The sequence below is a fragment of the Dreissena polymorpha genome, chromosome 4 (assembly GCF_020536995.1).
Source record: "Dreissena polymorpha isolate Duluth1 chromosome 4, UMN_Dpol_1.0, whole genome shotgun sequence".
Classification (NCBI taxonomy): Eukaryota; Metazoa; Mollusca; class Bivalvia; order Myida; family Dreissenidae; genus Dreissena; species Dreissena polymorpha.
Window position 1 is genome coordinate 108,801,120 of NC_068358.1, and position 23,616 is coordinate 108,824,735.

The 23,616-nt window shown below is 38.6% G+C and overlaps 2 protein-coding genes across 5 annotated transcripts in view; one reads left to right on the plus strand and one right to left on the minus strand.

Moving 5' to 3' along the window:
• LOC127879975 (protein fem-1 homolog C-like) overlaps positions 1 to 1,773 on the minus strand; it is a 126,960-nt gene extending 125,187 nt beyond the window's left edge. For all 3 annotated transcript variants that reach the window (XR_008049369.1, XR_008049368.1, XM_052427125.1), the window contains exon 1: positions 1,104 to 1,773. Coding sequence is in view for 1 of the 3 variants with exons in the window: in XM_052427125.1 (XP_052283085.1) it covers positions 1,104 to 1,647 (544 nt within the window). In the remaining 2 variants the exon portion in view is untranslated. The remainder of the gene's footprint in view (positions 1 to 1,103) is intronic.
• Positions 1,774 to 7,086: 5,313 nt separating this feature from the next.
• Positions 7,087 to 23,616, plus strand: part of LOC127879981 (HAUS augmin-like complex subunit 1) — a 29,105-nt gene continuing 12,575 nt past the window's right edge. Inside the window, exons 1-4 of one of the 2 annotated variants that reach the window (XM_052427137.1) lie at positions 7,087 to 7,193; positions 7,913 to 8,087; positions 13,188 to 13,320; positions 22,609 to 22,743. In XM_052427137.1, coding sequence (XP_052283097.1) covers positions 7,173 to 7,193; positions 7,913 to 8,087; positions 13,188 to 13,320; positions 22,609 to 22,743 — 464 coding nt within the window. In that variant the 5' untranslated portion in view covers positions 7,087 to 7,172. Of the gene's footprint in view, positions 7,194 to 7,301; positions 7,413 to 7,912; positions 8,088 to 13,187; positions 13,321 to 22,608; positions 22,744 to 23,616 lie in introns of those variants that run through there. The other variant, XM_052427136.1, reaches the window with a different exon arrangement.

Consider the following 23,616-nt stretch of genomic DNA (forward strand, 5'->3'; position numbering starts at 1 on the left):
AAACGCAAAATGCGATGGAAAGACGGACAGTTCGATCACTATATGCCCTCCTTCGGGGGCATACAAATCTTTTCTATAAAGCCATTTTTTCCACAACAAGACAGTTCACTGGTCCTGTTAATGAAGGGGATCCTGATCATAAGAGAATGCAACAAAACATTACTGTTTTAGGTTATTAATTAATGAATAATTTGTTAAACGGCTTTACGTGTAGAAAATGTTTTTAAAATATTATTAATGAACTGCACATTTTCCATGAAGATTACACAAGAATGCCATAATCAGTCTCCAACTTAACTGGCCACATTTTTTTTGCGGAGAAGTACAACGTAGGTTGATTAATGCCATAGGTAAAGCAATGCCAACAAACTGCCACACAACCACTGAAACTATCCATTGATAGTGACACTGGGTTATTCACACATATTAATTAACAAATGCTCGCATCTTCTTCAGTGCCATGGAGCCATACTCTTAAAGTTATACTAGTCATTAAGTAGTATGTAACCAATTTCAGTGTTAAATGAAAAAAGCCAAACAAATTACAGATACTGATTATCAATCGCGCATGTATACAATTCTGACTTTTAAAAATAGGGATTATGTATTAAATATTGAGTCCAGTGCATAGTTGCCAGACAGTATACAGACGCAAACCTGGTTCATTCAGAGGCAGGTTATCTTATGAAACATGAGTCCCAGTAAAGACATTTGATACTTTCAAGCTAGTCTTCAGTTAAAAGATTGATTCGTTTAAAATAAACTCGTTCAGTATTGATAGAAACAGGATTTCGCAGGAAATCATTGATCACTTTGACATTAATAATTATGAAACTAATTGTTTTTATTATATGTATGTTTTATAAAGTTTTCATAACAATTTCCCTAATTTGAGTGAAAACTGAAAACGCCACAATTTTACCCTATTATATGACATGACACATGATTTTTCACAAATTGTTTTGATGTTTTAAAAGACAGTTTTCTTAATTTATATAGAGGTCTTTTTTAACTATTGTCCTCCACCAGTATATGAAATTTAAGGTTAAAGATTAGATCACGCCAGACATGGCCGTTAGTATAGGAGGCAAATAAAAATGCACCTTTAACACTCTTTCTGTTGACATCTGCACCTTTTTCCAGTAGATATTTAGCAATCTCATAATGCCCTTTATAACAAGCAATCATCAGACATGTGTGTCCATGTCTGTTAGCAATTTCAATGTCCGCACCATGCTCAACCAAGAACTTCACTATATCTAAATGACCATCAAATGAAGCTGCTCTTAAGGGTGTTGAGTTTGTTAATGTTGTTTTGTTTACAGAGGCTGTTCTTGTAACCAGAAACTGGACAATGTTCAGGTAACCAGCAGCCGCTGCGCACCAGAGGGGCGGGGCACCTTCAATAGTCTCCCCATCAAAGGTTACTGATCCAGGCTGCTCTAAATCAGCGCCACACTGCTCAATAAGATACTTGGCAACGTCAAAATGGCCATTTCTAGCAGCCATAATAAGTGGGGTGGCCCCATTAGTTTTCGCTTGGACAAGTTGTTTGACAACATCTTTCGATTTGTGGTCTAAGAATATTTTCAGACGGTTCAATTTCCCGTCTCTTGCAGCGTTATATACCACGCTTTTATATTCCATTTCCTGACATTTTCAGCCGAACTCTACATCCTTTTACGTTACAAAATCTACAAAATATTTCCTTTTCCGATAGATGTCTCTCTCGGTTATCTGGTTTCTGTATTCGAATAGTATTTTGATGTAACATCACCGTCAAGCCGGAAAACAATACTAAAATATTTCATACTTATGAAAGTTGTAAAAGGTCAAGACGGCATGACACTATACAAATACAAATACATGTCACTTATATAACGCAAAAATTATTATAAAAATATTCTAATGCGCTTCACAAACACTGCACATTGGTTATCCGTGAAAAAAAGTGAACAAATGAGTTTTAAGTCTTGATCTAAAACAGCCCTCATTGTCAATGGTTTTTAAGTGGCTTGGTAGATTGTTCCACCGCTTCGGGCCAACAACAGCTAAATATCTATCCGCCATCTTAGTTCGCATCCTGGGAATAACAAGATTACAGTCACTTTGTGATCGAAGTCTATACCGACTGTTAGCTGGGACAAACATTTCTTGCAAGTAACCTGGAGCATAACCACGGACAACACGAAAGACCATAACCAGGACTTTGTACATGATTCTAGCTTTTACTGGTAGCCAGTGGAGTTGTTTCAAGAGTTCAATACTTGGTTGATCAAATGACGCATTCAGGGCCACTCTTGCGGCATGATTTTGAGTCTGCTGAAGCTTTTGAATTTGGTTAGCTGGTAGATCGGTGAATAAACCATTGCAAAAGTCAATATGGGAGTGTACAAGACCATGCACTAACACCTCTGCTGACTTTTGTGTCAAATGCCTGCGTATAGCTTTTAAATGACGCAATTGCATTTGGGCAATTTGACACTTCTTCCTGATGTGAAGGTCAAGGTCAAGAGTGTTGGTCATTGTAACACCAAGATCTCTCACGCGGTCTACTAACTTAACTATGCATCCTCCAACACTCAAACTTGATAAGGACATTTTAGATAATTGTTGCCTTGTTCCGTATAAAATGACTTCTGTTTTTGATTGGTTCATTTTCAGCTTGAAAGCTGTCATCCAGTTTATAATATCCTTGAGACACTTATCAAGTTGATGTAGAACGTATGCTTCATTTTCATGATTTCCTGCCTGAATCTTGAAGGCAATCTTGTGGTCGTCTGCATTGCCATACAGATCAGCTGGATACTTCTGAACCACCTTGTTGAGGGCCGATATATACAGAGGGAAAATCACTGGTCCAGCACATTAGCCTTGGGGGACGCCGAATCTCATTACAGCTTTTGCAAAGAGATGTGCTAGAACAAAGATCTATAAATTAACAATATCGATTAGTTCTATCATATCTAACCACATTTTCACCCCACATAATAAGAGTCGATTAAAATAATAATGTATTTTATAAGATTTTTATTTATTTTATTTCATCTTACATTGTGGATTGTAAAACACACATAAAACGTTCGATTCGGTCGGAAAGTTCCAAACTAGACATCATTCCAGATCAAACGTACATAACTTATGTAGGTTATTATAACTGTTTTAAGTTTTCAGTACATTTGTTCATAGATTAGATGCATAAAATGTAAGTATAAGTAAATATACAAATTATAAGTAAATATACAAACGTCAGCATGAAATTAGAAGCAAAGAATAAAATTAATTAATGGTTTGTATATATTCATATGTATAAATAAATAAATATATAAATATATATATATATATATATGTGTGTGCTGTGGACAACGAGTTATTGACTAATGTCCTCATCTTGATCATTCACCTTGAACTGTGCCTTTAATCGGGTACTTCCGCTTCAGCATGCTAATTACCCCGTACGTCTGGTAAGAAAAATGGAGCTTAAAAAAATATATATAAATGTATTTTTTGCAAGTCCTAGCTACCCCAATCTGTTCCATTCTTATGCTTAGGTGTATCTCAAGTGCTTTAACGATTGTTTAGTTATAACACGAGGGCAAAGATGTCCCTTACTAGGGCCAAGATGGCCCTTACTTAAACTGGTAATGCATCTTTTATCTCACTTGACACAAATCCAAACATGATCTTCATGGTGTAAAAGTAAACATTCTGACCAAGTTTCATGAAGACTGAGTGTTACGAATATGCCCTCTAGAGTAATAACAAGTGTTTTAACATGACTCGGTGACCTAGTAATTGGACACACTTGACCTAGATTAAAAAGTTATGAATTTTTGTCGACATTTTAACCAAGTCTAATCAATATAAAGAGGTGAAACTCCAGCTGCTGGAGCAGTATTGCATTCTCATTATATACAATTAGTAGCTAGGTCCTTTATTTAAGGCAAGTGACCAATTGCCAAAAACAGTACAAAACAGCACAATACAAAACAACATAAACACATACAAGAATAAAGCTGGGGCCACCGCCTTAAAACGGTCAATTCAAAGCATTGAAGGTTTAAACCGGTTTTAGAGCGCTCAACCTCACACTTGGCCCAGCAAGCCTGATTCCTAAACATTTTCCCTAGAGTGCTAAGATTCTGGTTAATATTAATATCTCGTGAGCTAGTTTCGAGGCGCAAGTGACCCAGATTCGAGCTTAGCCTACACATGTTCAAAGAAACATAAGTAAACAAGTGAGTGTGCTTCTATAGTGATAGCCGCCTTCATATTATCAAGTTAAACATATATGTCCTTAAAGGGGACGTTTAACGTTTTGGTAAATTGACAAAATTAACAAAAGCTGTTTCAGATTCGCAAATTTTCGTTTTTGTTATGATATTTTTTAGGAAATAGTAATACTGACCATTTATCATGCTCTTATATATTCAATATATGCATCTTTTGACGATTTGAAAACCTGAAAATTATAAAGCGTTGTGCGACGCGAAACGATTGAATAATTTGGAAAGTTCTGTTGTTGTAGTTATATTTTGGGAATTTACGAGGATTGCTTATATAGGTAAAAAATACATCCGCTCTAAGCATGAGCATGGATGGTCGAGTGGTTTAGGCGGGAGACTTTTTTACTCCAGGACTCCATGGGTCAGTGGTTCGAGCCCTGTTGAGGGTTACTTTTTTCCTTTTTTAAAATGGTGTTCTTGTTTTTTTTACTGGAGATGTTTAGGTCAAATGTTCAAATTTATCAATATAAAGCATTTAATGACATGCTTCAATACTAATACATGCCAAAATCTGTTAAACGGCCCCTTTAAAATGGTTACGTGCTAAAAATTGAAGACGCACACCACTCACCGCAGGACAACGCAAGTCGGGAGAAAGGGTGATTACAATAGCTCACATTGAGAAATTAGTGTCGTGATTTGCGTTCAAGAGAACGACTACAGGTCGTTTCCCTCACAAAAGTTGTTCTCTCCGTCGTTCGTTCGACCTTAGGAAATTGCTGGCGGTTATTTTGCTCCAATTTATCATAACGTTTGCTTTAAACAATACTGTATACGAGTTACAAAATTACAAATAGCAGAAATATTATAGATTCTGTATAACAGCCCCAATAAAATGTCATTACCGGTATATCTACTCAACCGAATATTTCGTGGTTAAATATAACTAGAGCAAAACGACCAATGGGCCAATATACTTGAGGCGAAAGTAGTTTGGAGCAAAATAATCTGATACCCCGTGTTAATAATTGTGTGCACAGCGTACCGTACAGACCTGTGTCATTTATTGCAAAGCATTTTGTGTACTGTGACGAATTATGTTAAATGTTCAACATAAAATGTGACAACAACTTTTACTTTTGGTTTGAAGCATTAAGACACAAAATTGTTACGCACACATTATATTATGTGTTGCATTGTGTAGATACAGACTATAGATAGCTGCATCCTTGAATAACTTGACTATTATATTGTACAGTGAGCTGATAAGCCAGTCTCACTTGAGCCAACAACGTAGTAACATCATTAAATAGTATAGCGCACATAAGTGTTAGTTATTTTTATGATTATTAACATGAATAAAATAGTACACTGAACAAAAGTTCAATATAAACTACACATACAATCAACAAATGAAACATTATGTACTAAATCATTTTGCCATTTGGTAGAGTGACGGACTAGTATACGGATTCGGTATACAATACCATAATGCCATCAGGGCCAGTGTATAGCATGATGTGGAAAACACGACCATAAACACAAGACATAGCAGGAAAGTACCCTCTCCGTCCAAGCCACGTTGGCAGACAAAAATGTGATTACAGAGGCTGGTGAAATAGAGCAATGTAAACGCATTCATTTTTATACTGTTAACACACCTATGATTTTTTTGCACTTCTATTTGCGCAGATGCATGCCAAAGGTATAGAAATATACATCGCATTAATAAAGACAAACAACAAAGATGCTTAGCATGCTCTATATGCTTTATTTACTTAAATGTTATATGCTGTTAGTGTTTTTCTTATATTTGTATGCTTTGTGTGCTTTGCATGCTCTGTATGCTTTGTAGGCCCTATATGCTTTATATGCTTTGTGTGAACTGTGTGCTTTGTATACTTTGTGTGCTTTGCATGTTTTTGTGTGCTTTATATACTTTGCATGCATGTATACTTTGTGTGCTTTGCATGTGTTTTTTGCTCTATATACTTTATATGCCTTGTTTGCTTGGTGTATTTTTGTGTGCTGTGTATGCCTAGTATATTGTGTATGCCTGGCATGCTTTGTGTGCTTTGTTTGCGTTGAACGCTATGTATGCTATGTATACTTTGTGTGCCTTACGCTTTGTATACTCTGGTTGCTTTTTACGCTCCGTACGCTTTGTATGCTCTGCATGCTATGTATGCTCTGTATGCTTGATATGTTTTGTATGCTCTGCATGCGGTGTCTAGTTGATATTTTATTCTTTCTCTTAATGTAGACAAATCTAAACTTTTTAGTACCATATCTGATGTTGTAATATCATGCTATATATATATATGTATATCTGCCTTTTAATTGTATAACACATTGTTTCCAGTCTTTCAGCTTTTATACACTTGTTATTTCTTATTCATCATGTTTTATAGTCGGTTGTACAAGCTGTCTGAGCTTATGTTTGTTGTTTAACTCTTGCCGACTCAAAATAAATCTTATCTTATCTTATCTTATCTTATCTTATCTTAAGACTGTATAACGAGACACAAGATACGACTCTACACATTGAACAATGACAGTCGTACATGACTAACGGAACTCAATGTACATCCACTTCTCTTTCAAATTCTTAACTCAACAATCTAACAATCACATTGTCTTATGCCTCTGTTTGTCGTTTATTATTGTTGAGAGTTTCAACATCGACACGGGACAGACGACATTCAATGTTGCATTAACCAAATCCCATACACAATAATTGATAAATAAGAAATAAAAAAAACAGGAATTGATCACCATTACGTGGTTAATCATGCAGACAGAAATTTGTAAAGAGCTGTGCCTGGAGCCAGTAAAAAATGTTGGATCTGGTGTTTTATCCCGTACTGGTATGCGTAAAGGCCACTTTGACTTAAGCAGAAAAGCGCTGAATGTAAAAACTGCAATTTAGAAATACAATTTTAATAAATGGACAAACCACACCAAGAAGTACGTTGCTTTCACACATTAGTTATTTATTTTTAGTTTGAGTGTATCTAAATGTACAAACAATACTGGATTAAGGTCTTTGGTTCTTCTCACTTGACTGTACTCCATGTAAAACGTAAAGAGCTCCCACTCCCAGACATGCCAGAGGCAGAACCTTTGATAATTTTTGCTATGGCGGCACTGGAAGTCCATGCGCATCCCTTCATGAACATAATCGCAGTTAAGCGCATAGATTCCTTGCACTACACTTAACAGACGTCGTCCCTTACCAATTAGGAAAGCGATGAATAAACTTGAAAAACACATTAAATTGAGCTGAATGACAGCTTACTGTAATGTTAATGTCAGTTAGCTCTTCAGTGGGTTCGTCTACAATAACACAACCGCTAGCAAAGAATGTTGTCAGCGTAGCTCCAGACCAGCCTTCTGATCAGAAGCAACCCTGCCTGCTTTTAAATGACACAAGGGTTCATTAGCGGACATTATGAATCCTGACCTGGCCCTGTGTTCACAAAACGATTTTGCGGTTTTCATTTTTGCCTATTAACTACAATGGAAATCCATTTTCAATGTCAAGCAAAATTGATTTTCGATTGCAAAAAATGTTTTGTAAACACTGGGCCAGGTTATACAGGATGTAGACTGAGCTACACTGTTTAGATATGTCTTAATGCCTATTTTCACATGACAAGGCTTTGTACATGTGTCGATTGTTTCAGGTTCAGATGTGGCTTGAAAAGATTTTTGGAGACAGAAATGTTCCCGCCTATGAGCTTAACAAGTTTACTGTAGAGACATTGACAGATTTAATGCAAAGAAATGTTCGTCAAGAAAAAAACACTCAGCTTCTTATAGAGGACTATAGACAGAAAGCAGAAGAATATGGAGCTGAGAGTATGCACACGCTCTTAACTTGTCAGTTGTATATGCTTGGATCTGCCTAGATTTTTTAAGTTTATTATTTATAAATGAACTGTATGATATTCTCAGGCACAGAATAAGCTGTGGGATCAAGGAAGAGATGTGTTTTTTAGCTCACCTGAGCACAACGTGCTCATGGTGAGCTTTTGTGATCACCTTTTGTCCGTCGTGCGTTGTGCGGCGTCAACATTTGCCTTGTTAACACTCTACAGAGGCGTCAAAGTTCAGGATTATGCCTGAAATCGGGATTTTGGCCCTTAAGGACAAATTTTGATATTGATGTAAATCAGAGGATTTTTTTCTGGAATTGTAAGATGATTGTCACAAAATGTCATCTTAAACACAAATTATTTTACATTGACAATGTTTACAAAGTTATATACACTAGTAAACAAAGTTACATAAGTTATATACAATAGTAAACAAAGTTACATGAATTATTAACCCTTTTTTGCTCTGGCCCCAAAAGGATAGGCCTATTTTCAGGATTTTAGATTTTGGCCAATTGACACCCCTGACTCTAGAGGCCACATTTATTGTCCAATCTTTATGAAACTTGGTCAGAAGATTCATCCCAATAATATCTTGGACAAGTTCGAAAATAATGCCAGTTGGTTGAAAAACATGGCTGCCAGGGTGAGGGGCATTTTTCCTTATATATATGGCTATAGTAAAACCTTGTTAACACTCTAGAGGCCACATTTATTGTCCAATCTTCATGAAACTTGGTCAGAAGAATCATCCCAATAATATCTTGGACGAGATCAAAATTATGCCCTTTGGTTGAAAAACATGGCCGCCAGGGCGTGGGGCATTTTTCCTAATATGGCCATAGTAAAACCTTGTTAACACTAGAGGCCACATATATTTACAGATCTTCAGGAAACTTGGTCAGAAGATTTGTCCCAATGATATCTTGGATGAGTTCGAAAATGGTTTTGGTTGCTTTAAAAACATGGCCACCAGGGGGCGGGGCATTTTTCCTTATAAGGCTGTATATGGCTTTTGTAAAATCTTGTTAACACTCTAGAGGCCACATTTATTGTCTAATCTTCATGAAATATGGTCAGAAGATTTGTCTTATTGATATCTTGGATGAGTTCGAAAATGGTTACGTTTGCTTGAAAAACATGGCTGCCAAGGGACGGTGCATTTTTCCTTATATGGCTTATATATGGCTATAGTAAAATCTTGTTAAAACTCTAGAGGCCACATTTACATTCCGATCTTCATGAAACTCGGTCAGAAGATTCATCCCAATAATATCATTGACAAGTTCAAAAATGATGCCGGTTGGTTGAAAAACATGGCCACCATGGGGACGGGGCATTTTTCCTTATATTGGCTATGGCTATAGTAAAACCTTGTTAACACTCTAGAGGTCACATTTATTTTCCGATCATCATGAAACTTGGTCAGAAGATTTGTCCCAATGATAACTTGGATGAGTTCTAAAATGGTTTTGGTTGCTTTTAAAACATGGCCACCAGGGGCAGGGCATTTTTCCCTTTATGGCTATATGTGGCTTTAGTAAAACCTTGTTAACACTCTAGAGGCCACATTTAAATTGTCCAATCTTCATGAAATTTGGTCAGAAGATTGGTCTCAATGATATCTTGGATGAGTTCGAAAATAATTAAGTTTGCTTGAAAAACATGGCTGCCAAGGGACGGGGCATTTTTAACCAGGTTTTCCGAAGGAAAAAACTGGTTATTAGATTGGCGAATGCGGGCGGGCTGGCGGGCTGGCGGAACAAGCTTGTCCGGGCCATAACTATGTCGTTCATTGTCAGATTTTAAAATCATTTGGCACATTTGTTCACCATCATTGGACGGTGTGTCGCGCGAAATAATTACGTCTATATCTCCAAGGTCAAGGTCATACTTTGAGTTCAAAGGTCAAAAATGGCCATAAATGAGCTTGTCCGAGCCATAACTATGTCGTTCATTGTCAGATTTTAAAATCATTTGGCACATTTGTTCACCATCATTGGACGGTGTGTCGCGCGAAATAATTACGTCGATATCTCCAAGGTCAAGGTCACACTTTGAGTTCAAAGGTAAAAAATAGCCATAAATGAGCTTGTCTGGGCTATAACTATGTCATTCATTATGATATTTTAAAATCATTTGGCACATTTGTTCACCATCATGGGACGGTGTGTCGCACTAAAGAATCACATCAATATCTCCAATGTCAAGGTCGCCACGACTAAAAATAGATTTATTTTAAAACAAACTTACAAAGGGTGTTAATTTTGTTTGTTCATTTAAAAAGTTCAGTTTGAGTTGTCTCCCTTTATCAGATTTTTTTTCACAATGAAAACCTGGTTTTGTGACAATTTTGTCCCTTGTACCTTATATGGCTATAGTAAAATCTTGTTAACACTCTAAGAGGCCACATTTACTGTCCGATCTTCATGAAACTTGGTCAGAAGATTCATCCCAATAATATCTTGGATGAGTCATTGTCTGATCTTTATGAAACTTGGTCAGAAGAATTATCCCAATAATATCTTGGATGAGTTCGTAAATGATGCGGGTTGGTTGAAAAACATGGCTGCCAGGGGGCGGGGCATTTTTCCTTATATGGCTATAGTAAAACCTTGTTAACACTCTAGAGGCCACATATATTTTCCGATCTTCATGAAACTAAGAAGATTTGTCCCAATAATATCTTGTTATCTCAGGTGAGCGACTTGGAGCCTTTCAGGCCCTCTTGTTTTCACTATTTTGGGAATGGGGCCAGGTCCCTTTGGATTCGGAAATAATGTGTACTTTAGTATAAAATTGGGAAATTAATGTTGTTGATTTTATGCTTACAATTAATAAAAATTGATAATAAAAGTCAGGGGACAAAAATATCACTCGTCCGCTCGTATTGACGAGTGAAATCTTGACAGGACGAGTGGATTTTCCTGAAGCTCTCGTCCTACAGGACGAGTGAAAATTAGCTGATAATACAATATGTATTTACTGACAAGTAAGACTCGTTTTCATTAAATAAAATCATTGTCTTAAAGCATATCTATTCCGAAAGTAGAACGCGAATGAACAGAAATTGCAATTGTAAATTTCATACAGCAGGTGCTCGTTGTTATGCAAAACTGTGTCCCGAGTAAATATTGACTTTTTGGTGTAAACTTTGCGCGTCCATGTTGACAGGGAACCATCCGACTGCATTCACTGTAAGTATTGATTTTTAAAGAATTATTTAACCCCGAAGAACGGCTTTAAACCAGTCTGAATATCGTCAGAAAAGGACTGACAAACGAGCGTTCTTTAAAGTTGGCGGGAGCGATGTTCAAACGTCCGAAACGGAAAGCACACGAGCATTAGAAAAAAGGAAAACACAAAATTTTCTTCATTTATTAATTTGTGTTCCACATAAATAAAGTAACTTATTTCACTGCTTTTGCGATCAGCTGGCATGAATAACTGAGTAAGCAGCATTTCAGCAGTGATATAAGAAACTTTATTAGTCATATCAGCCTTTGCAATCTTTATTTCACACATATTTGAAGGACAAGATCATGTGTTTGCAGGACGAGTGAAAAATTTTATGCACTTGTCCTGCAGGACGAGTGCAGTTTAGAAATATTTTTGTCCCCTGAAAGTGATTTCAATATTATATTTTCTAAGGTTCTACTTTAAGAGCTACATATGGAGATAATTTGACATGTTTAGACTTATTACAAAATATATATTTTGTGAAACTTCCAACTAGGAATTTTTAGGTCCCATTTGGGAAAAATATATACTTTTTTCAATTGGGAATAGGTCCCCCTACCGGATCCAAATTGGAACGAAAAAAACTGAGCGAGAAAGCTTATAAATTTTCTCTAGAGCAAGAAAATGTTTTCCAACCTTTTAAACATATGAACCTCATTTTAGGAAAATGGGTTTTAATTGAGTCGTGTTCTGAGAAAACGGGGCTTAATTCATGTGCCTAAAGTGTTGTCCCATATTAGCCTGTGCAATCTGCACAGGCAAATCAGGGACGACACTTTCTGCTTCTATGACATTTTTGGTTTAAATGAAGTCTCTTCTTAGCAAAAATCCAATTTAGGCGGAAAGTGTCGTACCTTATAAGCCTGTGCCAACTGCACAGGCTAATCTGGGGCAACACTTTACGCACATGCATTATGCCCAGTTTTCTCAGAACGTTTGTAAAGTTTTGTCCCAGATTTGCCTGTGTAGAAAGCAGGCTAATCAGATAAGACACTTACAGCCTTAACAGGATATTTGTTAAAAAAGACTTCCTTTCAACTTGGAAATCCTTACAAAGAGAAAGTGTTGTCCTTCATTAGGCAGCACAGACTTCACAGTCTGATCTGGAACGCACTAAGCACATCTGTTAAGCCCATTTTCCGAGAGTGGATATAATGTCATGTGCTGCCAGCTTATCTGCAGGTGGATATAATGCCATGTGCTGCCAGCTTATCTGCAGGTGGATATAATGCCATGTGCTGCCAGCTTATCTGCAGGTGGATATAATGCCATGTGCTGCCAGCTTATCTCCAGACTGAGTTTGCCTTTTGGCAGTCTGGTGAGGAGCTACCCTGATATCTATCAAGGCTTACCAGTCTAGTCAGGAGCTACCCTGTAACCTATCAAGGCTTACCAGTCTGGTCAGGAGCTACCCTGTAACCTATCAAGGCTTACCAGTCTGGTCAGGAGCTACCCTGTAACCTATCAAGGCTTACCAGTCTGGTCAGGAGCTACCCTGTAACCTATCAAGGCTTACCAGTCTGGTCAGGAGCTACCCTGTAACCTATCAAGGCTTACCATATTTGTCAAGAATGGGACTAGGGTGGTCATTAAAATGGGAAGTTATTATAAAATATGTAGCGTAAACAACTTAAACAGAGTCTTTAAAATCATCATTTATTGTACGAATGATTTTACCTAATCATAAAAACGAGGCTCTATTAGTGCCATACAGTTAAGTTAAATAAACACCTTTATGTCCAATTCTAAATAGATACCTAGTTGCAATGCGCTCGACCATTTTGTATGTCTTAATCATGATAGCTGAAGAATATTATTATCTTATGAGCCTTAAATGTTTCAGATCGCCGTCTGGAAGGTATTCTGGACAGCCTGGGTATGACCAGTGGGTCCCTCTCACAGTCTGGTGTGATGAGCCTGCGCACGCTGGCCAACCTTGCCTTGACACTCAACACAGCCGACGCAACAGACACCAGGTAAACTGGCACTGAACATTCTTGTAGTGCTAGTAGTTTTATTGCTTACTGTTATACATTCTGATATTGTATTATTAATTTATTTATGCAAAATAAACTTTAGCAAACATTTTCCAGACCCCCTGCCCTGCAAGTTGAGAAGGCCTTACAATTAGAGCTGCAATGATTCACCAACAGCTCGATTCGATTTCGATTTCAGACAGTCCGATACCGATTGTTTCGATTTGATTCATCTTTCAACCTAGTTTTTTAACCAGGTTTTCCGAAGGAAAAAACTGGTTATTAGATTGGCGAATGCGGGCGGCGGGCTGTCAGGCTGGCGGGCTGGCGGAATAAGCTTGTCCGGGCCATAACTATGTCGTTCATTGTCAGATTTTAAAATCATTTGGCACATTTGTTCACCATCATTGGACGGTGTGTCGCGCGAAATAATTACGTCGATATCTCCAAGGTCAAGGTCACACTTTGAGTTCAAAGGTCAAAAATGGCCATAAATGAGCTTGTCCGAGCCATAACTATGTCGTTCATCGTCAGATTTTAAAATCATTTGGCACATTTGTTCACCATCATTGGACGGTGTGTCGCGCGAAATAATTACGTCGATATCTCCAAGGTCAAGGTCACACTTTGAGTTCAAAGGTCAAAAATGGCCATAAATGACCTTGTCCTGGCCATAACTATGTCATTCATTGTGAGATTTTGAAATCATTTGGCACATTTGTTCACCATCATGGGACGGTGTGTCCCACGAAAGAATCACGTCAATATCTCCAATGTCAAGGTCGCCACGACTAAAAATAGATTTAAAAAAAAAAAAAAACTTACAAAGGGGGTTAATTTTTTTTGGTCATTTCAACAGTTCAGTTTGAGTTTTCTCCCTTTATCAGATTTTTTTTTCACAATGAAAACCTGGTTTTGTGACAATTTTGTCCCTTGTTCATATATACACTCTTCTGCCTCAAAATAAACATTTCTGTTCAAATGTGTTGCATACCTAGATATCTTGGGCATTTGTGTGTTTGTTAGATATAGTTTGGTTGGTTCAACAGTGTTTTAAAAACTGTTGAAAGTGGGTTAAATTAACATTTGTAAGAAATATTTAGCAAGAAACTGCCACTCTTCTGACAAACTATGTCAATATTTCAATAAAACACATAAAAAAGAATAGCAAATTAGGAACTCAATATTAATATCAATAAACTTATGACTAGAAGATTGTGTTGGCTACACAATAATAAAATAAATAAATAAATAATAATAAGGCTGGCGACTTGAGTAGATGCACTGGTGCTACCCCTTGCTAAATCAACGTTATACCCTTCTTAGGCGCATCTGATAATTTCAATTTGTCGGCCACAACTTTTTCAGCCATTTTGACTACTTTTTCCGAAAGTAGACCATAACGCACTAATTGATTGGACCACTAAAGTAATAAGTAACCAATCGCATGCGTGGTAATTGCAGGTAAAGATAAAACCTATACCTTCCCGTATCAAATAGTACAGCGCGCTTTACGTATCTATGTCTATATGTTAAAGAATCGAATGGAATTTGGTAGGGTTGGTATCGTTATCGAATCGACACATTTAAAACCGATTTTCGATTAATCGGATCGAATCGTTGCAGCTCTACTTACAATCCACTCATTCTGGAGTATAATCTCCTTGCCCTACATTTGTATATCAAAAAACATTATTTGTGTTAAAAAGGTACCAGAACCTTTTTCAGCGTTGTGCTCATGGTGAGCTTTTGGGATCGCCTTTTGTCTGTCGTCCGTTGTGCAGTGTCAACATTTGCCTTGTTAACACTCTAGATGCCACATTTATTGTCCAATCTTCATGAAATTTGGTCAGAAGATTGGTCTCATTGATATCTTGGATGGGTTCAAAAATGGTTGTGTTTGCTTGAAAAACATGGCTGCCAAGGGGCGGGGCATTTTTCCTTATATGGCTATAGTAAAATCTTGTTAACACTATAGGGGCCACATTTATTGTCCGATCTTCATTAAACTTGGTCAGAAGATTCATCCCAACAATATCTTGGACGAATTCAAAAATGATGCCAGTTCGTTGAAAAACATGGCCGCCAGGGAGCGGGGCATTTTTCCTTATATGGCTATAGTAAAACCTTGTAAACACTCTAGAGGCCACATTTATTTTCCGATCTTCATGAAACTTGGTCAGAAGATTTGTCCCAATGATATCTTGGATGAGTTAAAAAATGGTTTTGGTTGCTTTAAAAACATGGCCACCAGGGGGCGGGGCATTTTTCCTTATATGGCCATATGTGCTTTAGTAAAACATTGTTAACACTCTAGAGGCCACATTTATTTTCCAATCTTCATGAAATTTGGTCAGAAGATTGGTCTCGATGATATCTTGGATGAGTTCGAAAAAGGTTACGTTTGCTTGAAAAACATGGCCACCAAGGGGCGGGGCATTTTTAACCAGGTTTTCCAAATGAAAAAACTGGTGATTAGATTGGCGAATGTTGGCGGGCGGAACAAGCTTGTCCGGGCTATAACTTTGTCGTTCATTGTGAGATTTTATAATCATTTGGCACATTTGTTCACCATCATTAGACGGTGTGTCACGCGAAAGAATTACGTCGATATCTCCAAGGTCAAGGTCACACTTTGAGTTCAAAGGTAAAAAATGGCCATAAATGAACTTGCCGGGCCATAACTATGTCATTTATTGTGAGATTTTAAAATCATTTTGCACATTTGTTTACCATCATTGGACGGTGTGTGGCACGAAAGAATTACGTCAATATCTCCAAGGTCATGGTCGCCACAACTAAAAATAGATTTATTTTCAAACAAGGGGGGTAACTTTGACAATCAATTCAGTTTGAGTTGTCTCCCTTTATCAGATTTTTTTTCAAATTGAAGACCTGGTTTTGTGACAAGTTTGTCCCTTGTTCCTTACATGTATATGGCTATAGTAAAATCTTGTTAACACTCTAGAGGCCACATTTATTGTCTGATCTTCATGAAACTTGGTCAGAAGATTCATCCCAATAATATCTTGGATGAGTATAAAAATGATGCCGGTTGGTTGAAAAACATGGCCGCCAGGGGGGCAGGGCATTTTCCTTATATGGCTATAGTAAAACCTTGTTAATGCTCTAGAGGCCAGATTTATTTTCCGATCTTCATGAAACTTGGTCAGAAGATTTGTCTCAATAATATCTTGGATGATTTCGAAAATGGTTCCGGTTGGTGGAAAAACCTGGCTGACAAGGGGGCGTGGCATTTTTCCTTATATACTATAGTAAAACCTTGTAAACACTCTAGAAGCCATAATTATTGTCAGATCATCATGAAACATTGTCAGAAGATTTGTCCCAATGATATCTTGGACAAGTTCGAAAATGGTTCCAGTTGCTTGAAAAATATGGCCACCAGGGGGCTGGGCATTTTTCCTTATATAGCTTCATGAATCTTCATGAAACTTTGTCAGAATATTTGTTTAAATGATATCTTGGATGTGTATGAAAATGGTTTTGGTCTGTAGAAAAACGTGGCTACCAGGATGTTCACTAGTCATGAAAGTTGGTAAGAACATTTTGTTCTTATGGCATCTTGGGCTGCACAGAACAGGTCAGTTCCTTTGAATCTCAGGTGAGCGACTTTGGGCCTTTCAGGTCCTCTTGTCTTAAACTTTCATCTGACTTATCTAACTGTAACCAATAAGTTTTGCCTACTCTCTGGATCATTTTTAACCAGGTTTTTAACCAGGTTTTCCGAAGGAAAAAACTGGTTATTAGATTGGCGAATGCGGGCGGGCTGGCTGGCTGGCGGACTGGCGGAATAAGCTTGTCCGGGCCATAACTATGTCGTTCATTGTCAGATTTTAAAATCATTTGGCACATTTGTTCACCATCATTGGACGGTGTGTCGCGTGAAATAATTACGTCGATATCTCCAAGGTCAAGGTCACACTTTGAGTTCAAAGGTCAAAAATGGCCATAAATGAGCTTGTCCGAGCCATAACTATGTTGTTCATCGTCAGATTTTAAAATCATTTGGCACATTTGTTCACCATCATTGGACGGTGTGTCGCGCGAAATAATTACGTCGATATCTCCAAGGTCAAGGTCACACTTTGAGTTCAAAGGTCAAAAATGGCCATAAATGAGCTTGTCCTGGCCATAACTATGTCATTCATTGTGAGATTTTAAAATCATTTGGCACATTTGTTCACCATCATGGGACAGTGTGTCCCACGAAAGAATCACGTCAATATCTCCAATGTCAAGGTCGCCACGACTAAAAATAGATTAAAAAAAAAAAAAAAACTTACAAAGGGGGTTAATTTTTTTTGGTCATTTCAAAAGTTCAGTTTGAGTTTTCTCCCTTTATCAGATTTTTTTTTTCACAATGAAAACCTGGTTTTGTGACAATTTTGTCCCTTGTTTTTTCCATATATTGATAATGAAACTAACTTTGTTAACTTTCAATATCATTGATACAAACGTCCCCTTATAAATTCAATTTTTCTCAGAAAGACGTGTTTTGTGGTCTTTTTCACTATATGAATGCAAACAAATCCATTATGCTTAAAGCAGCCTGATCCACAAATTAAGTGCATTCAATACAACTGAATATGACCAATATAATATTTAACCCATTTATGCCTAGCATCTAAAAAAGAGGCCTTGGCAAACAGCGTAGACCCAGATGAGACGATGATGCGGCGTCTCATCAGGGTCTGCGCTATTTGCTTAAAGGAATTTCTGTAAGAAATATTCTAAATATAGAAATAAATATACTAGAATCCCTAATTTTGGAAATGAATTGATCCAATTTAAAAGGATAGGAGAGTCCACTAGGCATAAATGGGATAAAGTGCCCCATGAACTGATATTGACAAATTGAAAGCTCTGTTTCTTTTTGTTCAGTACATGTACTTGGTTTATTTGGAAATTTAGTTTTTTACAAAATGTTTCTTTGCATTAATGTTTCTGATTCAAAAAGCACTTTAGTGGCAGTATTTAAAAACCTAACTTTAGCAAATGTTAACTTCACTGGCACATTCATAGAGCAAATGTTAACTTCACTGGCACATTCATAGAGCAAATGTTAACTTCACTGGCACATTCATAGTGTTGAGTTGTCACTGGCACATTCATAGTGTTGAGTTGTCACTGGCACATCCATAGTGTTGAGTTGTCACTGGAAAATTCATGGTGTTGAGTTGTCACTGGCACATTCATAGTGTTGAGTTGTCACTGGCACATTCATAGTGTTGAGTTGTCTCTGGCACATTCAAAGTGTTGAGTTGTCACTGGCACATTCATAATGTTGAGTTGTCACTGGCACATTCATAGTGTTGAGTTGTCACTGGCACATTCATAGTGTTGAGTTGTCACTGGCACATTCATAGTGTTGAGTTGTCACTGGCACATTCATAGTGTTGAGTTCTCACTGGCACATTCATAGTGTTGAATTGTCACTGGCACATTCATAGTGTTGAGTTCCCACTGGCACATTCATAGTGTTGAGTTGTCACTGGCACATTCATAGTGTTGAGTTGAATTGTCAATCCCTGGAGCGGACTGGTTTATATTGTGTAAAGTCAGATAACATTTAAAGCAACATTTTGAGTTTACTGATTAAAACAATCAAGGATTAGAACTTAATATCAAGCTCCCTCGAGGTTTACAAGACGCATCTTAATATAGCTGTTCAAGTCATGCAAGTATTGAAAAGTATGAAAGGCTGATTTTTCTGATAAACAATAATTGTTTAAGGAAGTTTGTGTTTATTTGTTTATTTAGAATTTGTTTGCTTGTTATAAGAAAATTAATATCTCACACTGTAGAGTGTGATGCAACTTATTGTCAACCTAAGAGTGGTAATGTCAACCTAAGAGTGGTAATGTCAACCTAAGAGTGGTATTGTCAACCTAAGAGTGGTAATGTCAACTTAGGGTTGATAGGATGAAACCTTGTGAATACTGAATGCTCTGATAAGTTAGATGCATTTGTTCTCAGGTAAGCGCCTTTTGTGTACTTGTGCGTGAAAGCATTAGGACAGCCTGGACAATAAATGAGCCATGTTTTGGGAAAACTGACCTTAATGTGTGTGTGTGTGTGTGTGTGTGTGTGTGTGTGTGTGTGTGTGTGTGTGTGTGTGTGTGTGTGTGTGTGTGTGTGTGAGTGTGTGTGAAGTGTCATCCCAGAATAGCCTGTGCAGTCCACAAAGGCTAATCAAGGATGACACTTTCTACCTAGATTTGATGTTTGTTTAGAAGTGACTTCATTGAAATTAAAAAATCCTTAAAAACAGAAAGTTTTGACCTGGATAAGCCTGTGCTAACTGCACAGGCTAATCTGGGACAACTCTTAATGCACATGGATGAAGCCCAGATTTTCCAGGATGCGGTTCATATAGCCTCTATTTACCAGACTGTTGCTGGCTCATATTGCCTCTATTTACCAGACTGTTGCTGGCTCATATTGCCTCTATTTACCAGACTGTTGCTGGCTCATATTGCCTCTATTTACCAGACTGTTGCTGGCTCATATTGCCTCTATTTACCAGACTGTTGCTGGCTCATATTGCCTCTATTTACCAGACTGTTGCTGGCTCATATTGCCTCTATTTGCCAGACTGTTGCTGGCTCATATTGCCTCTATTTGCCAGACTGTTGCTGGCTCATATTGCCTCTATTTGCCAGACTGTTGCTGGCTCATATTGCCTCTATTTACCAGACTGTTGCTGGCTCATATTGCCTCTATTTACCAGACTGTTGCTGGCTCATATTGCCTCTATTTACCAGACTGTTGCTGGCTCATATTGCCTCTATTTACCAGACTGTTGCTGGCACTTGGTTGGCTCATATTGCCTCTATTTGCCAGACTGTTGCTGGCGCTTGGTTGGCTCATATTGCCTCTATTTGCCAGACTGTTGCTGGCGCTTGGTTGGCTCATATTGCCTCTATTTGCCAGACTGTTGCTGGCGCTTGGTTGGCTCATATTGCTTCTATTTACCAGACTGTTGCTGGCTCATATTGCTTCTATTTACCAGACTGTTGCTGGCTCATATTGCTTCTATTTACCAGACTGTTGCTGGCTCATATTGCTTCTATTTACCAGACTGTTGCTGGCACATATTGCCTCTATTTACCAGACTGTTGCTGGCTCATATTGCCTCTATTTACCAGACTGTTGCTGGCTCATATTGCCTCTATTTACCAGACTGTTGCTGGCTCATATTGCCTCTATTTACCAGACTGTTGCTGGCTCATATTGCCTCTATTTACCAGACTGTTGCTGGCTCATATTGCCTGTTTGCCAGACTGTTGCTGGCTCATATTGCCTCTATTTACCAGACTGTTGCAGGCTCATATTGCCTCTATTTACCAGACTGTTGCTGGCTCATATTGCCTCTATTTGCCAGACTGTTGCTGGCTCATATTGCCTCTATTTGCCAGACTGTTGCTGGCTCATATTGCCTCTATTTGCCAGACTGTTGCTGGCGCTTGGTTGGCTCATATTGCCTCTATTTACCAGACTGTTGCTGGCGCTAGGTTGGCTCATATTGCCTCTATTTACCAGACTGTTGCTGGCTCATATTGCCTCTATTTACCAGACTGTTGCTGGCGCTTGGTTGGCTCATATTGCCTCTATTTACCAGACTGTTGCTGGCTCATATTGCCTCTATTTACCAGACTGTTGCTGGCGCTTGGTTGGCTCATATTGCCTCTATTTGCCAGACTGTTGCTGGCGCTTGGTTGGCTCATATTGCCTCTATTTACCAGACTGTTGCTGGCACTTGGTTGGCTCATATTGCCTCTATTTGCCAGACTGTTGCTGGTGCTTGGTTGGCTCATATTGCCTCTATTTGCCAGACTGTTGCTGGCGCTTGGTTGGCTCATATTGCCTCTATTTGCCAGACTGTTGCTGGCACTTGGTTGGCTCATATTGCCTCTATTTACCAGACTGTTGCTGGCTCATATTGCCTCTATTTACCAGACTGTTGCTGGTGCTTGGTTGGCTCGTATTGCCTCTATTTGCCAGACTGTTGCTGGCGCTTGGTTGGCTCATATTGCCTCTATTTGCCAGACTGTTGCTGGCGCTTGGTTGGCTCATATTGCCTCTATTTACCAGACTGTTGCTGGCGCTTGGTTGGCTCATATTGTCTCTTTTTGCCACACTGTTGCTGGCGCTTGGTTGGCTCATATTGCCTCTATTTGCCAGACTGTTGCTGGCACTTGGTTGGCTCATATTGCCTCTATTTGCCAGACTGTTGCTGGCGCTTGGTTGGCTCATATTGACTCTGTTTGCCAGACTGTTGCTGGCGCTTGGTTGGCTCATATTGCCTCTATTTGCCAGACTGTTGCTGGCGCTTGGTTGGCTCATATTGCCTCTATTTGCCAGACTGTTGCTGGCGCTTGGTCGGCTCATATTGTCTCTATTTGCCAGACTGTTGCTGGCGCTTGGTTGGCTCATATTGCCTCTGTTTACCAGACTGTTGCTGGCGCTTGGTTGGCTCATATTGCCTCTATTTACCAGACTGTTGCTGGCGCTCGGTTGGCTCATATTGCCTCTATTTACCAGACTGTTGCTGGCCAGACTGTTGCTGGCGCTTGGTTGGCTCATATTGCCTCTATTTGCCAGACTGTTGCTGGCGCTTGGTTGGCTCATATTGCCTCTATTTGCCAGACTGTTGCTGGCGCTTGGTCGGCTCATATTGCCTCTATTTGCCAGACTGTTGCTGGCGCTTGGTTGGCTCATATTGCCTCTGTTTACCAGACTGTTGCTGGCGCTTGGTTGGCTCATATTGCCTCTATTTACCAGACTGTTGCTGGCGCTCGGTTGGCTCATATTGCCTCTATTTACCAGACTGTTGCTGGCGCTTGGTTGGCTCATATTGCCTCTATTTACCAGACTGTTGCTGGCGCTTGGTTGGCTCATATTGCCTCTATTTACCAGACTGTTGCTGGCGCTTGGTTGGCTCATATTGCCTCTATTTACCAGACTGTTGCTGGCGCTTGGTTCATATTGCCTCTATTTACCAGACTGTTGCTGGCTCATATTGCCTCTATTACCAGACTGTTGCTGGCGCTTGGTTGGCTCATATTGCCTGTATTTACCAGACTGTTGCTGGCGCTTGGTTGGCTCATATTGCCTCTATTTACCAGACTGTTGCTGGCTCATATTGCCTCTATTTACCAGACTGTTGCTGGCTCATATTGCCTCTATTTACCAGACTGTTGCTGTCTCATATTGCCTCTATTTACCAGACTGTTGCTGGCTCATATTACCTCTATTTACCAGACTGTTGCTGGCGCTGGGTTGGCTAGAGGAGGAGACCGGGAGGGTTGGAGAGGCACGGCGCACACAACAGAGGCTTCTACAGCAGCTGACCCACGACATACAGGCCGCACGTATCAAACACTCCACACTCAGCAAGTAGGAGGATTAGGGAAATCACTTTGGTCAAACTTATGGGCTTTTTGCAACCCTGTAGTTGCGGAAATCAATGACCACCGCAAATATTTACAATATTTACTGATTTTACCTTTAGTCACATTTTCAGGTGACAATTTATCTACCCATATACATGTATAGGAGTTCATTGTTCTTAAAATGTCCCTCTTGTTCAATGTTAAAACTTAAAAGTAATGAAGTGATATCTTTGTATTTTAAATATTCAATTAGATGTTGACGTTGACAAATAACGGATTAACTCTTTACCACTTAGATACCTATTTAACACTTTACCACTTAGATACGTATTTAATTCTTTACCACTACGATACATATTTAACCCTTTACCACTTAGATACATATTTATCCTTTACCACTAAGATACGTATTTAACCCTTAACCACTTAGAAGCGTATTTTGACACATTTGTAGTCCCTTAGAAAGTTAAATTTTATTTAATACCTTTCGTACTAGATTCAAGTTTTAAAGGCTTCCTTTCCAACACGATACCTATGATAAGCAAACATCATTAAACCTGAACAAACTGCGAGTTACTTGCAGGCTGTTCTGGTTTTATGCTGGTTGCAAAAGCCATGTTCACTTTACTTCATATGGGGGAAAGGGTTAAGTAGATTTTTTTCAAAACTGAAATTGAAATTGCTGGAAAGTAAGACTGCGTGAATATGTAAGCAATTGAAATATGAAGATTGCAAATTTACATGCTTTTACAGTAGTCAGAGAAATTTAGATTTTCAACAAGCATGCCGTAATTATTGAAGTATTAATTGAGACCAATAAAATGTCAAAAGTCTGCCCTAATCAAACCAAGATTAATAGAAAGCCCATTTCAATTTT